At 36.0% G+C, this 14384-nt stretch overlaps 1 protein-coding gene across 29 annotated transcripts in view; it reads right to left on the bottom strand.

Annotated features, from left to right (window-relative positions):
• The window catches only part of RIMS2 (regulating synaptic membrane exocytosis 2), a gene marked incomplete at both ends in the record, with an annotated part of 495649 nt that overhangs the window by 151850 nt on the left and 329415 nt on the right, over positions 1–14384 (bottom strand). For 7 of the 29 annotated variants that reach the window (XM_082499091.1, XM_082499116.1, XM_082499117.1 and 4 more), the window contains one exon: positions 3682–3747. The exons of 19 other annotated variants lie outside the window; for them this stretch is intronic. In XM_082499091.1, coding sequence (XP_082355217.1) covers positions 3682–3747 — 66 coding nt within the window. Of the gene's footprint in view, positions 1–3000; positions 3109–3681; positions 3748–14384 lie in introns of all 29 variants that reach the window. 3 more of the 29 variants (XM_082499111.1, XM_082499089.1, XM_082499100.1) reach the window with 1 other exon arrangement.

Here is a 14384-nt window from a genome sequence, read left to right as displayed (position 1 = left end):
TTGATCCGTCACTAAGATCCTGTGTATGTCAGCCAATTTAAAAAGGGTGAACGTCAAATTATGAACTAGCCTGTACAACTGTAGGATTGTGAACTGGGGGATATAAATGAAAGCGTAGGTAAAGCTCTACATGTCCAGCCATGATGTCTCATCTATGTTCAACCTGAGTAGCTGCAGGGGTGGGAACTGCTACCAGCTAGTGCTACCATGCTGACTAGCACATTAAAGAGTCAAGGAAAATTGGAGTGGGGTACTGAGCAGCAGGATGTTCTTGAGAAAGCATCGAGTCCAAAGGGCACTGAAGTCACCGAAGCTGCACATGTGCCTGTTGTCTATTTTAGGCATATGCTGGAGTATCTTGTCAATGCCACCTCTGTTTCTTTCAGGAGGGAAGTTGGAACTTCTTCAAAAGGGGGGAACTATCGTGAAGACAAAATGATGAGTGCCATAGCCTAAGAAGCAACTCAGAAATTAAGGTTTTTGATAATGTAAATGTCTCCTAGAACTAATGAACTAAAGACTATCAAAGCTGATAAACAGCAACTGAAACAAACTTCAGCAAAGAAAAGATGAAAGAGAACCAAGCAGTCACTTGGCGGGAGAAGGGGGCGGGCAAGAAAAAAACTGCTAGAAGACATCAGAAGAGTTAATGGGCTGGCTGTGAACAACTAAAAGACAAGCAGTGAAAGGTACCACGACTAACAAAGAGGGCAAGTAATTTTGTCTGATTTATCTGTATGACACATTTGCCTGCAGGACACCCACACTGGTGGATTCACAGTGACAAGAAACAAAACTCTCCGTGCCAGATGAGAGACTCTTCCCTGAATGCTGGACTGCGCAGAACAACGTTTGATGAATAGTGGAAACTGGAAAGTTATTTCATATGCTTAATAAAGTGAAAGACAGGAAGATATGGCTTGATATCAATATACCATTGATTAAGCAGATGGAAATAAGAAGACAGGACTAACTCCTTGACCTACAAAAACAATGTAATTTAAGGTAAGCATTAAACTGGGAAAAAGTGTCAAGATAAATGAGGAAATATAGTTGAAAAGTAATTTTTCATATATTTCCAAAAAATAAAATAAGGAAGAGGAAATTACTTCGTGTTTTTCAATGGATACGGAGGAACTGAATACAGATTATGCTTTAAAAGGTCCTTAAATACCTAGAGAACAGCTGTCAGAATATGGAAAGACAAAAAGGATGAAAAACTAGGAAAAATTATAGTGGCTATGAGGCAACCAGAGCAGCTCATATCTGGTAAGATGACCCAAGTAACTTGAACACTAATGTCACCCGCAGGCAGTCTGAATTCAAGAGGACTAAGAACCCAGGGTCAGTTCCTAGGCCCAAGGAAATTCAAGATACTGCTCTAACAGTGAGCTAGAGATATTCCACTTCATGTCAGGCTTTCCTTTCTGACCCCAGGAGGAATTAGCTTTAATAGCCTTCTCTTCAATAAAGCCTTGGAAAAGATTGACTCCATCTCACTGCTTTTGCCCTTTCTTTTCATCAATTTTACTTTATTTTTTGAGAAATTAATTTCTATAGAAACAAAGATGAAGATTTGCAAGTCAAGATCCTCAAACTAGGACAATTTGATAACAGCTCCAACTTTCAGCAATATCTGAACAGTCACAAATACAGCCAGCAGTCTGAAACAGGTTCAAATAAACTAATGCAAATGTAAGTATATAACTAAGGCAAAAAAGAGTATATAAAAATTAACTATTGAAATAGCTAAGTATGAGCACATTTCATCACATATTTTCAGAAAACGAAAAAAAAAATCCCTCCCTATCCTTATTAAAGTTTCTACAGGCAGACTGAACTATTTACACATTTTCTTTATATTAAGTTAAATGTAATAATTTCAAAACAAATGTTTAACTGAGTTCTAAAGGTTATAATGTCTATTACACTATAGCTTTGGAGAATTTATTAAAAGCAGTATTTCTTTTGAAGGAATACTTCTATGACACTATAAAAGTTGCAGAGTATATTTTGTTATTGCATCCAAAAGTAGTTTTACACTTACTGAAAACATGGGTTTATATGATCTGAATACAGAGCAAACCTTCATGAACTTCTCAGAGGAACTCACATCCAAAGGGCAGCCATGAAGTTAATATATGAAGAGTTCCTCAGTTCTTGCTATGGCAATTTTTACATGGCCCCTCTTGTGAAGCAATAATCATAGCAACCATTGTATCTGTTATTTGAGATCTGGAGCCACCACTTCCTTTTTATCAGCTCAGAGCTTATCAGATTTACATCCTTATTTCCATTCACATACAGCCATGTAGACTTATTCCTGTTTTGCAATATTTTCTTAAAATATCATAAGCACAGTAGTGCACCAGTATGTCTTATTATATCTCTTAAAAGCCACTGTATTTCAAGTATAATTATTTCATAGACATTACTATGGGCTCAACTTCTCTCTGCCATATATTTCATATATAAATAGGAACTCTGATGTTCTGTAATCACACAGAGGTATTGTGAATGTATAGAAGTACTCATAAATTAAGGAATAAGTACTATACAAATATCCACAATGTAAGCTTATATTTTTACTTTCCACTCTATTTTTCAGTTAAGCAAAGTATGAGATTTCAGAAAGACTCTGTTTCTGTGTACTTTGAAGTAGACAGGCTTTTCCTCATTATTTGAAAGAGAATAATAAGTACTATAAGCACTTTGGAAAATTCCAGCAGAAATAAGGGTTACACAACGACACATATATAATATCCACATAACCTAATTTATGAAACTGGCTCTATAAAGCTATTCAGCTTCTCTTGGGATTTACCCATAGCCTGAGTAGCCAGTTTTAGATGCATACATACTCACAGAGTATTAAAAACCACCTTCACTCTATGTGTTTATCACATAAAACATAAGATCACATTCTCAATTTGGAAACCAAACACGGTATTCTCAAAGTATAAGTGGCAGAGCTAACAATATGCTCCACATCAGTTATACCTCTCAAGATCATAGTAAGCACCCTCAGAATAGGTACGGCACATCTTACGGGAGCGAAGTAATCTGATTGCATCTTCACAAAATAGAGGATACATTGTGTGATCCTGGCTGCCAAAATATAAAGGGTGAACACAATGAAAAGCAACACAAAGATGAAATGAGGACAAACCAACATGAAAAGCAAGCAATATCAGCAACAAAACATAACACTGGAACTCAGCTGAATTTTGCAAAACTACTTTTAAAAATTACGGTATATCGGCCAGCAGCTGAGCCTACAAGAAAGGTATCACACTCCAGTTTTATCTATTGTAACCTTTAACACAGCCATAGATGTATGACATTCTGCATACGAAAATCACAGTATTAGCAGGTATTTGTTTGTTGATTTAAATAATTTTCATTCTTGACTTTTTAAAAGACATTAGAATGATGTAAATATAGCATCATCTTCATGGACCACCAATTATAGACTACTGACAGTGAAAATGTGTTTAAAAAGTGAAACATTTGAAGAATTTGTTTGTCTACACACTATATTAAGAAAGCTAATGCTGATTTAAATCAACACTTCTAAGTTTTCTACAACTATACACAGACTAATGAAAACAGAAGTGGACATGTAGGTACATAGAAGTACATGCATAATCCACGCAGAATCACACAGAGGAAAACATATACCTGGCATCTCTGTAATGGTGATCTGTGCACTGGGTGTACCGGGAACGAGGTAAAGTAACATAATGACTGAGTAGATGGCAGAAAGAAAAATACAAATGTGAGACAATAATGTGGAGAAGGAATGATACACATCACACAACAGAAGACATAAAAATCTGAGAAAACAGGAGCTACAAAAGTACTGTATAGAGTACTGAAATTATTAACAAATTAAGAAATCTGACACACAGTTCTAAAGGTAAAATTACCTAGATGATTCACACATTTTTTCTGAGAAGCCAGCAGGAGACTATGGATCAAGCAGCTAAAATTTGGGATTTTCTACATTATTTCAGTTAGGAAGAAAAAATGTATGACTATCTGTCCGAAAGCAATCTCAAGAAGTCAGATTGCCTGTTCCTTTGCTTGAAGGCAGTGATAACTTCAGTATGAATAGTATCTTCGGCAGAGGTTTACCTCATCTATCTGAAAGGCTACCACCGTTGGGAAATCTGTCCCCACCTAGCTAGTTCCAGAGCTTTCCCATTTCTGGGTGTATGTTTTCCTAATATTTATTCTATTGTGATAAAAGATTCATTTAGATGAAAGCCCTGTAGTTGTTTAAATAATGAATGAATAGATATAACATCTGTAACAGAATACGCCAAAACACTAATGCATGCATTCCAAAATAATAAAAACAAGGTACTTGTACGTATTTTGAAAATAGGTCAAAATGTAGATATTTTAAATATACTTATATTTGTTACAACACTAGATATTTTCCAGTTATCAAAAATAGAAGAATGTTATTTGTCTTTTAGGATAAATATATGCACACAGTACATGACAAATGGTTTTGAAAATATTTTTTTTTCTTCCAATTCACAAGGAATTATTAGAATGCAAAGGAGTCCCCGGACTACAGCTCCTCCAAAGTTGGGGTATTTTAAAGCCACGTCTAATCACAAAAGTCCACATTGGAAGCGTAAACTGATTTCACAAGAAACACGGAAAACCTCATGTTTATCCTCCCTTTTTATTTCTCATAACTTAATTTGTTTTTAATTAATGATTTTGTAGTAATCAAATGCATTGTTATAGGTAGCTATATTGCCTACACTTAATATCTTTGCCTCTTTTGCACGTGGATAAAATGTATCATCAGCCACATATAAATATTCTTCATAAGCATATTAGGTTTATTATACATATAGTACAAGAGAACTTTGTGCTTGCTTTTTGTCAAATAAATGCAAAATCATAGTCACCACTATAAAAAGCTTCTAACTTAAGTCTCTGATTATGCAATTTAAACTTTGCAGTTACAAGAACGAGGAGCCGTACACAATTCAGCAGGGGCCAATTTGACATGGTACACTGAAACTCTGAAGATGGGATCCTAAGAAGGACTAGCAATTAAGAAAATAATCATAGAGATACACCGTAGGCTGCAAAAAGAATTAGGGTTCTTAACCTAATGCACACACCTGAGTACCAAAAGCAGTCTACCCATAACAGCCTCGCAGTCAGCATGCTGCCAAGAAGCATCAAAAAATAATACCATCATGTCCTTAGAATTTGCTTTTGAATATAGGCACACCCACAGGAGGAACAATCAAATAAAAATGTCGGCGTCTACCCCAAAGCAGCCATTATATGTACGCACGCGGTTGGCAAACAACCGCATACCAGTTTATTCTCACCACTACCTGGTGACATTCGCTGGCTATATCCACACGAATATGCCCTTAAATGATTTAGGTGTAACCCCGAAATTAACAGCGCAAGACTGTTGCAAATATTACATTAGTATTAATAAGTAATTGTTTCCAGCTGGTACATGACATTCTTATGTTAACAATTCACTTTCACTTCCTCTTTTATCTCTCCAGTGAACTGTTGACAAATTTTCTTGATTGTAAAGATATGCCATCAATAAATGTAATATATTCAACCGGTTTTTAAAGAGCAAAACTTTTTAAACAAAAGTAGGGCTTCGAGCAGAACATGTGTTGAAGAACATGAATTTCATGGGAATGCAACTATTATTTGCAAGCAGCTGAGCTTCCCGTCCATAAGAAGGCACACCCCAGACTGCTCCCTTCCCTAACTTGTATGTGAATGAAACACCATCAGTTAATGCTCTGCTTCAGATTTGACTCCTAACTACTTTTCAAATCCCTACTAAACTATTTTAAGTGCCCAACCTCTAGTATCAAGTTTTGTCTTAATACTTCTGGAAACTCAGAGCTCTCGTGTTCTTATCAAGCTCTGAGACTTTTGCTTGTGAATGTATGGCAGTTGAACCTTTTTTCTTTTTTATTTTTTTAATTCGGGAATTCAGAATCAGAGTAGACGGCATTTAGATACAGCCACTTATACAGTTTGATATGTAATAACTTTTAACAAATTTGTAATATGCTTCCTCATCACCCAGAACTCTGCTTGTCTATATAGAGAAGTGAGGTAAGCCCTTGCTTAGACTTGACCTGATCCTCTGGCATTACTGGCTATAGTTTTCCCTGTTCTTCAGAGCCCATGCTATCCATGCTATCTAACTCATAATAGATAATAACTCACTATAAAATGTTCTTACAAGTGTAATTTAAAAAATGGGATTATGTCTGAATCCACTAAGAAGATAAACCAGTTCTATACATGAATTAACACAGTAACTTACTAGAGTAGAAGGCACTCGTCATAAATCAAGAATATATAACCTAACAATATTTGAGCATTTTCATGTCTCTAATTACAATAATAATTATAGAGATATTATTCATGTAAACACGTGTCTCTGTCTGGAAGTGGTTTCTATTGAAGTAGAGTAATATTTTCAATAAAATATGCATGGTTCGTAAAAAAGAAAGGAAAGGTGCATGTCATATCTGTATGGAAGAGAGAACGATTGCCATCACATAGGTCAAAATATGCATGTTAGGAGGCAGCATATTTTTCTGTGCTTTATGTATTTCAACATGCAGAGCAAAATGCTTAAATGCCATCTATCTTCTGAGCACCCAGTAAATAGTTCACTATTTGTTTCTTTAATATTAATACTTTACGTACTTAGCTTAAAATCAATTCCTTATGTTTTTATATATGCTAAGAACATAACACCAAAAATGCCTATGACATACGTAATTCTTACTGTCCAAAACGGAAACAAGCACAACTTTCATTTGGCTAATAGCCAGTCTAAAACAGTTAAAATCACAATATAAATAAATCATAACATAATAAAATAACTAAGCTTTGCATTGCCTAAATGGAAAAAGAACTCCAGAAATGTTCCAGATCTGCATCTAAAATAAATATGTCTTTTGAGCTGTTCATGAAAATTATGATCTCATATGCTCATGTAGAAGGTAATGCTTGGAAGACCCTGGAGACATGGACAAGGTTTAGATACAGCAGGTTTTTAAAAAGACAAAAGAACTCCAAGATACTTTTTTTTTTTGGCAACCTTCATTTAGACTTATAGCCTTTTACTCAGTAGCAACCAATGATAGGACAAGGGGTAATGGATTCAAGCTGGAACACAAGAGGTTCCACTTAAATTTGAGAAGAAACTTCTTCTCAGTGAGGGTGACAGAGCACTGGAACAGGCTGCCCAAGGAGGTTGTGGAGTCTTCTTCTCTGGAGACATTCAAAACTCGCCTGGACGCCTTCCTGTGCAACCTCATCTAGGTGTTCCTGCTCCGACAGGGGGATTGGACTAGATGATCTTTTGAGGTCCCTTCCAATCCCTAGCATACTGTGATACTGTGATACTGTGATACTGCACATTCATTATTTGCTACATTATAGTAGACAATGGCAGAAGTATATCAAATTATATTACGGCAAAATGAAAATATCAGACTGCATCCTCACAGATTTCTGAAACATTACATGTTTTGTTACAGATAGCATAGAGATAAAATTTGCAGCAGCAACTCATTTCACCTATATTAAAACAATGATGTTAGTCGGATGAGGCAGTACTATAGGTTTTGCAATATGACCATCAATATATACACACACACCCCTCCACACACACCCCCCTGAATCAAATAAACACAGATTTCCACTATTCTGACTATTCTGTCTGAAGATTCCAGTCATGTAGGAAAACAGGATAACTTTCCTTTTTTTAAAGTGAACAGAAAATGATCACTTAAAATTTTCTGATAGCTCCCATCTCTTTGCCCCTTTTCTTACACCTTCACAGAAATCCAGTGAACCACGAGGGGGGAAAAACAGAGATCAGTGATTCAGTTTGCCTAAATGGAAGAACTTAGTTTCTAGGAACGGGGTTGACCTTCCAGAACAGTCTCAGAAGCACACTTGAAAACACACACACGCGTATGCAGAGGGCCTCACTGAACCATCCATGGCAAACCTTTCTGTTCTTACTGTGCAACGGAGTTTAACCTGTTCTTTACTGCTTGGGGCATTTTACTCAACAGTAAAGATGAGGCATTAGAAGATAACCTATTCCTTTCCATTTTCAGTCTCTATGACCAGGTCTAACAATTTGATTAACGGTCCAGCTTCCCTATTAGAGTGGGAAGTTGTATCCCAAGTATTTCTGTGGAAGGGATGAAGTACTGGGGTCCCTATGGGAATGTTTCCCGTGTTGCTTCATAAAAACCTGGGAAATAACACTTAAAAACTACATAAATAAAATGTGAAGTCAAGCTCTCGATCGCTAGAAAATGGCAAATGCCACTCAAGAATAGAACATTGGTTATATAATTTCCCCTGCTACATTTCTTAGAAAAGATTAACAGTGTAGTTTTATTTAACAGTTTAGGGTTTTTAAATGAGATTACAGATTTTCTTTACATATAAACATCAATGGTTTTTCCACCCATAACGGTATGGATGCTGTTTGTCACATCAATTGTACAGAAATTCCTGCTTATCTCCTGGGATAGATGAAATCCTAGAAATATTCCAACCAATTGCAATTGACAGTTTGAAAATTTTAGCTGTGAAACAATAGCAACTATCAGCAGAGAATTTGCGAACTGACACATATTCAATCAATATGACCTTCAACAAGAAAATCCGTATCACATTATCACAATGCTCCCCGTGATGTATTTTAAGTCCTTGCTCCAAACGGCGTAACACTGAAGTCTTTTATCAGAACCTCATTATTTATTTAACATGGGTGGTTTGTACGTGTATTTTATTCTGAGGAATGTATGTATGACTTTTTGTTGTTTGTTTTTTAATTTGGCTCGAAGGTTCTGAATCATGACTCTTTACACATGCCACTACATTTGCAAGACTGCGCTTCTCTTGCCACTTTCCTACTCCCTCCCTCTGTTGGAGGTTACCATCCTTCAGCAGACGCACGGAGGCACCAGGTGGGTGGTGCAGATAATTGTGTAATTTAACAACGATTTCACTGTGAAATAATGTGCACGCTGTAAATAACAGCAGCAAAGAGAAAACAGACTCCTAGGTCATGTGCTAGGACTGCGGTTCCTTCAGCAATTAAATTCATTAGGGCTCCTGAGTGAGAGCCTCAGAGTTACTTATAAGTAACTGAAAAGAGAATCTGTTAATGGAAAGTGTAGGATAGTCTTACATATAGGAATCTCCACTGGTACAATCTCTAGTACGTTTTTACTTGCAATTGTAGAAAATAATTAGGAAGCGCAATAGACTATGAATGCACATGGTAAAACTTTGAAAGGACAAAATGAACTTAAAGAAACGCTGCAATTTTTGGGATTTAAGTTGATGCCTATAATTTTATAACATAGCTATAAGCAAATTTTCAGCACTGCATTTCTTTTAGTTTATTGGGTATTTGAAGATGTAAAGAAACAGTGCCATTGCATACCCATACATGGGTATGACATACACAACTAAAAATTGAAAATATTCTCTCAGAATTTCCACATAAAGCATCAGCTACCCTTTACACTCTACAGTATCTTTGTATCTGTACTATACACTTAAATATGTACTGTGAAATATGAAGTAAATAAGAAACGATTACTTAATTACATATTATTCAGCTGCGTATTTAATAAAGAATATAAAAAAAACCCAACTCTGTTAGATTTTTTGTTTTTTCACTATGGTGCAATGTCCCGAAAATCTATTTGCCTAGTTTGACATAATCTGACACCCAGCTATTAACAATGTTGGATGAGGAGCCTGCTGATTGTAGATGAAGCAACTGGTAGTGTGAGAGAACTTTTTGAAAAGTAGAATTTGTAGTGCTTTTGGCCACATTTAATTTGGTGTTAAATAATGGAAGCAGATAATTAATGGCACCTTATCTAACATGCAGCAGACTCATGGTAGTGACTTCTTTTGGTTTCTGCTGGATTTATTATAGTAAGCAGAATTTTTGGCATGTATTTTGGCACTTACTTGAAGACATGTTATAAGTAAGACATATTACCGAAGACAGTAATAGCGGTGTGATAGTCATGCTAGTCCCAGCATACCAATGTATCGTCTCTGAAGTGATTTAAAGATAATGGAGAATATTTCTTTAAATAATCATGGCTATGACTACCAAATTACTTTAACATAGTAGATAACAACTTCTGTTCTTTAAAATGGAAACTCTGCAATAGTCCTGATGAAGGGATAGCGGACCCAAAATTTAACTTGTTTTTTCTCTCTTGTTTTCTTGTATGTGCCTAATAGGAAAACATTTACACTTTAGGAGACTTCTCACGTTTCCACTGCAAGACTATTTGAGGTAGGCATTCCCTGAATGTTCCGGTCGGCTGTATCTATGCTAAATTCACCATTACCGATTTCATGCCTCAGGGAGAGCACATCTAGGCTAAAGAATATAGTTAGATTCGTAGTTGCTCAATAGTGACTAAGCTGGTTAGAGCTGTGGGACTGAGTATAATTTCCTTGTGCTTTCTTGGTGTTTGTTGTTAACTGCTGATATACCTTTCAGAAAGTAATACACAGACACAGTCTTGGCAGAGATACTGGTTTTGGAACTATGCTAAGATTCTCATATTGTTCCTCTAATTCACCTAATTATATTGACAGCTTAAATATAAAACTCTGAGGTGAAATCTGGCTATTTCCAACATTTTCTCCATAATTTGATTAGTTTCAGTTTCAGAAGTGAGGTAAAAGTCTGCTTTAGAGGCTTCATTAAAACATGTCAAACTGAAGTTTACAAGGTTATCCCATTACAGAGAAAAGACCCTACGGAACTTAGGGCTGTATCAGGTCATAAGGTGGATGAAACGCTGGACATGAGCCAAAAATGTGCACTTGCAACCCAGAAAGCCAACCATATCCTGGGCTGCATCAACAGAAGTGTGGCCAACAGGTCAAGGCAGGTGATTCTGCCCCTCTACTCCAATTTCATGAGACCACACCTGGAGTATTGCGTCCAGCTCTGGAGTCCTCAGCACAGGAAAGGCATGGACCTGTTGGAGCCAGTCCAGAGGAGGGCCACAAAAAAGATCCGAGGGCTAGAGCACCTCTCCTATGAGGACAGGCTGAGAGAGTTGGGGTTGTTCAGCCTGGAGAAGAGAAGGCTCCGGGGAGACCTTATTGCAGCCTTTCAGTACTTAAATGAGGCCTACAGGAAAGATGGGGACAATTTTTTCCAAGGAGTGTGGTGAAACACTGGCAGGGGTTGCCCAGAGAGGTGGTAGATGCCCCATCCCTGGAACATTCAAGGCCAGGTTGGATGGGGCTCCGAGCAACCTGATCTAGTTGAAGACGTCCCTGCTCATTGCAGGAGGGGGTTGGACGAGATGACATTTAAAGGTCCCTTCCACCCAAACTATTCTATGCTAAGCATTTGTATTTCTTTTCATTATAAATTTAGGCTGTATCATAAAAGAGTGTGCGTACTTGCAACAAAACTCCTTGCCTTTTGACAAAAACGAACTAGTACAGCTATATTAAATATATAGGTAATAAATTAACTTGATTTCCCACTTTGAGTTACCGGTACACACAGTACAATTCTGGCATTTTTGATAATATAGCAACAGATACGAATTTTAACTGTAGTTTTACCCTGCCAACAAAAATCCATATATGATTTGATAGCAACATTTGGCATATTTAAAGGCCTGGTGTTTGAAATTAAAATTATCTCAAATGAAATTGAAAAAATTATGTCTTTAAGCTTTTTTTAAATAATTTCATTTTCACTTCCAACTATGCATTCAGTTTTGAAGAAATATTTGTATTGCCATTAGACTTGAGGTCATTAGACATTTTTTGTATGTCGTTTCAACTCCTTAATGTCATATTCTTTAAAGAACTTTATGTTGAATTATCTGGAAAAGGAAGGAAATAATTTCCTTACATTCTCAGTCATATTTTAACTTAGCAACTGAGCACGTCTACAAGAAGGTACTTTTTCAAAATCCCTTTCTTGCAAACAGCTCCAAGGGATAAATGGACGATGGAAACAACAAACCATCAGAGCTGTGGGAAAGCAAGGTGTGATTTTTTGTCAGAGGTAGGTGTGGAACAAAACAAGGATGACAAGTAGAGAGATCATAAACCTATACAAAAGGTCCGGTTTTCCACTTCTCCAAACTGCCTGCAGTTCCAGCAGTTTTCAGAATCAATAAAGTTAAAGAGTTACTTTAGGGACCAGTGTACACAACGTTGTTTTTTATTATGTATCACAGAGAGTATCACAAATATTCATTAACAAAATTTGAAGTCTGATAATCTTTCCATTCATAAAACCACTGTCAAACTAACAATGAATATAAAACATGATAAATGTCTGCGAATAGACTTTTTCTAGTCTCTTGAGTGTTGCCTAAAACCAACATGCTTCAGAGACTGTATGTTGCAATAGAGGCATAGCTAGCCAACAACCCGACTACACGGGCAACCACTCACCACGTACGAAGAGAACTTCTGTGTGTGTTTTGGAAAATACACGCAACATATAAACCTGTGTTCAGAGATTCAGAGCACACCTAACAGGCAAATATCTATTCATCTAGAATGGTCATGTGAAAATTCAATAATCTTATCACCAACAACTTTCTGACATTGTTTTTCTGACATACCCTAAAAAAAACAATTCTCTTTTTTTAAGCCAAGCCAGTCCACTAGGGGTTGTTTGATTGAAGTGATGAAGAAAGATTGCAGTGCTGTATTTCAAGCCACCTTTCTCCTCTATGCATTTATCTGGGAGGCAGCAAGCAAACTCGCACAGTGAACAAACCCAGGAGCATTCCATAAGGCATATACAGGCTCTACGGACAAGTTTTGATCCTATTTCAAGGATGGCTGGTCTAAAAATCAACATAATACTATCCCAAAAGCATTCTGTTCTTTCCTTTTAAGGAAACAGCTCAGAATCCTTAAATCGCCTTCTGTATAAAAATCAGATCTAAAATCATGAGCTAAATAAGTAGCATTCTTCTTTTCTATAACTCAATTAGAAATATTAAATAGTTTAATGCAAAAAAGAGGTTCACGTATGATCTATTATACCCTTAATGAATACAGTTAACATTCTGGATGACAAATACTTGACTGATTTTCAACATATTTTTTTTTTGCCCGTTTGACTTTTTTTGGACAAATTAATTTATGAATCACTTGAACGGATGCTGCTTTTGTTTGTTTGTTTTTTTTTTTTTCTTTTGGGACTCTTTTTTTCTAACTTACCTAATTAGGAACAATTAATTATAATTTTTTCTGAAGAATTTTGTCTTACATTCCTTACAATTGTTGACCATCCCATTAACGTTCTTTCAAGATATATTCACCTTTTCTGTTGAATATTGCTGCAAGAAGCCACTGATTTCTTAAATTCTTTGTATTACAGTTAGCAACACCAATTATGTTCTTTGATGTCACTTGAGGAATAACCTGTAATAATCATCTGTAAAAGTATTAACTTCAAGTACTAGTCACATAGCACTCAATAAGATTACAAAATATATCTTCATTACTCCTTGCTGTATGCAATTATGAAATGGGACAATATCTAGCTATCATGCCCCTCTGATTTTAATGTCCAGGTTTTCAACTTGGCATATAAGAAGCTGGAAGATTTTCAAAATTAAAGATAAAAAATGTTTTTTCTTTTGATTTTCTGACCTGAAGACGAAGTGAGAAAGATCTTATCAATATTTTTTTTTTTATGTCACAAAGGCACTACCACAATTAATTCAGCAATATTAACTACATTAGCCAACTATTGCCTGCAATTCTTTTTTACATCATTAAAATTCATAGAGATTGCTCTGCTTACTCTTTGGGAAGTTCTGTTAGGCAAAACATTAGTCATGGTAAGATACGCCTCTAAATGCAAAGACCCTAATTTCATTCTAACACACATTTCCATAACCTTTCTTTTTTTTTTTCCTTCACAGAAATGGCTCAAAAAGTTGAGAAAAGACACAGTGCTAGAATATACTTTTGTTATGCCTGCGAGTTGCACTGTTTCCAGTGGGAGCATTACATTAATACTGAGCCGAAATTATGCATTTTTATGCCTCTTTGTTCAGCAGCAAAAGTGACCAAATCTACTGTTAGATTTTTTTAAAAGATATTCAGCACTTAAAGAATTTATTAATATAGTACATAGAAATATTTTTATAAAAAAGGAAAACTAAGCTATCTGTCTTTTATATTGTGCAGTTTCTCATAGATTTTTCAGGTTCCCTCTTGGGAAAGATACACTAACCTGACAGTTTTGTCAGCTTTCTGCACACTATATTTTTTTTAACGTATGTCATGTA

This window comes from Vanellus vanellus, assembly GCF_965231255.1.
Source record: "Vanellus vanellus genome assembly, chromosome: 2".
NCBI classification, from domain to species: Eukaryota; Metazoa; Chordata; class Aves; order Charadriiformes; family Charadriidae; genus Vanellus; species Vanellus vanellus.
This window is presented reverse-complemented; position numbering and strand designations above follow the sequence as displayed.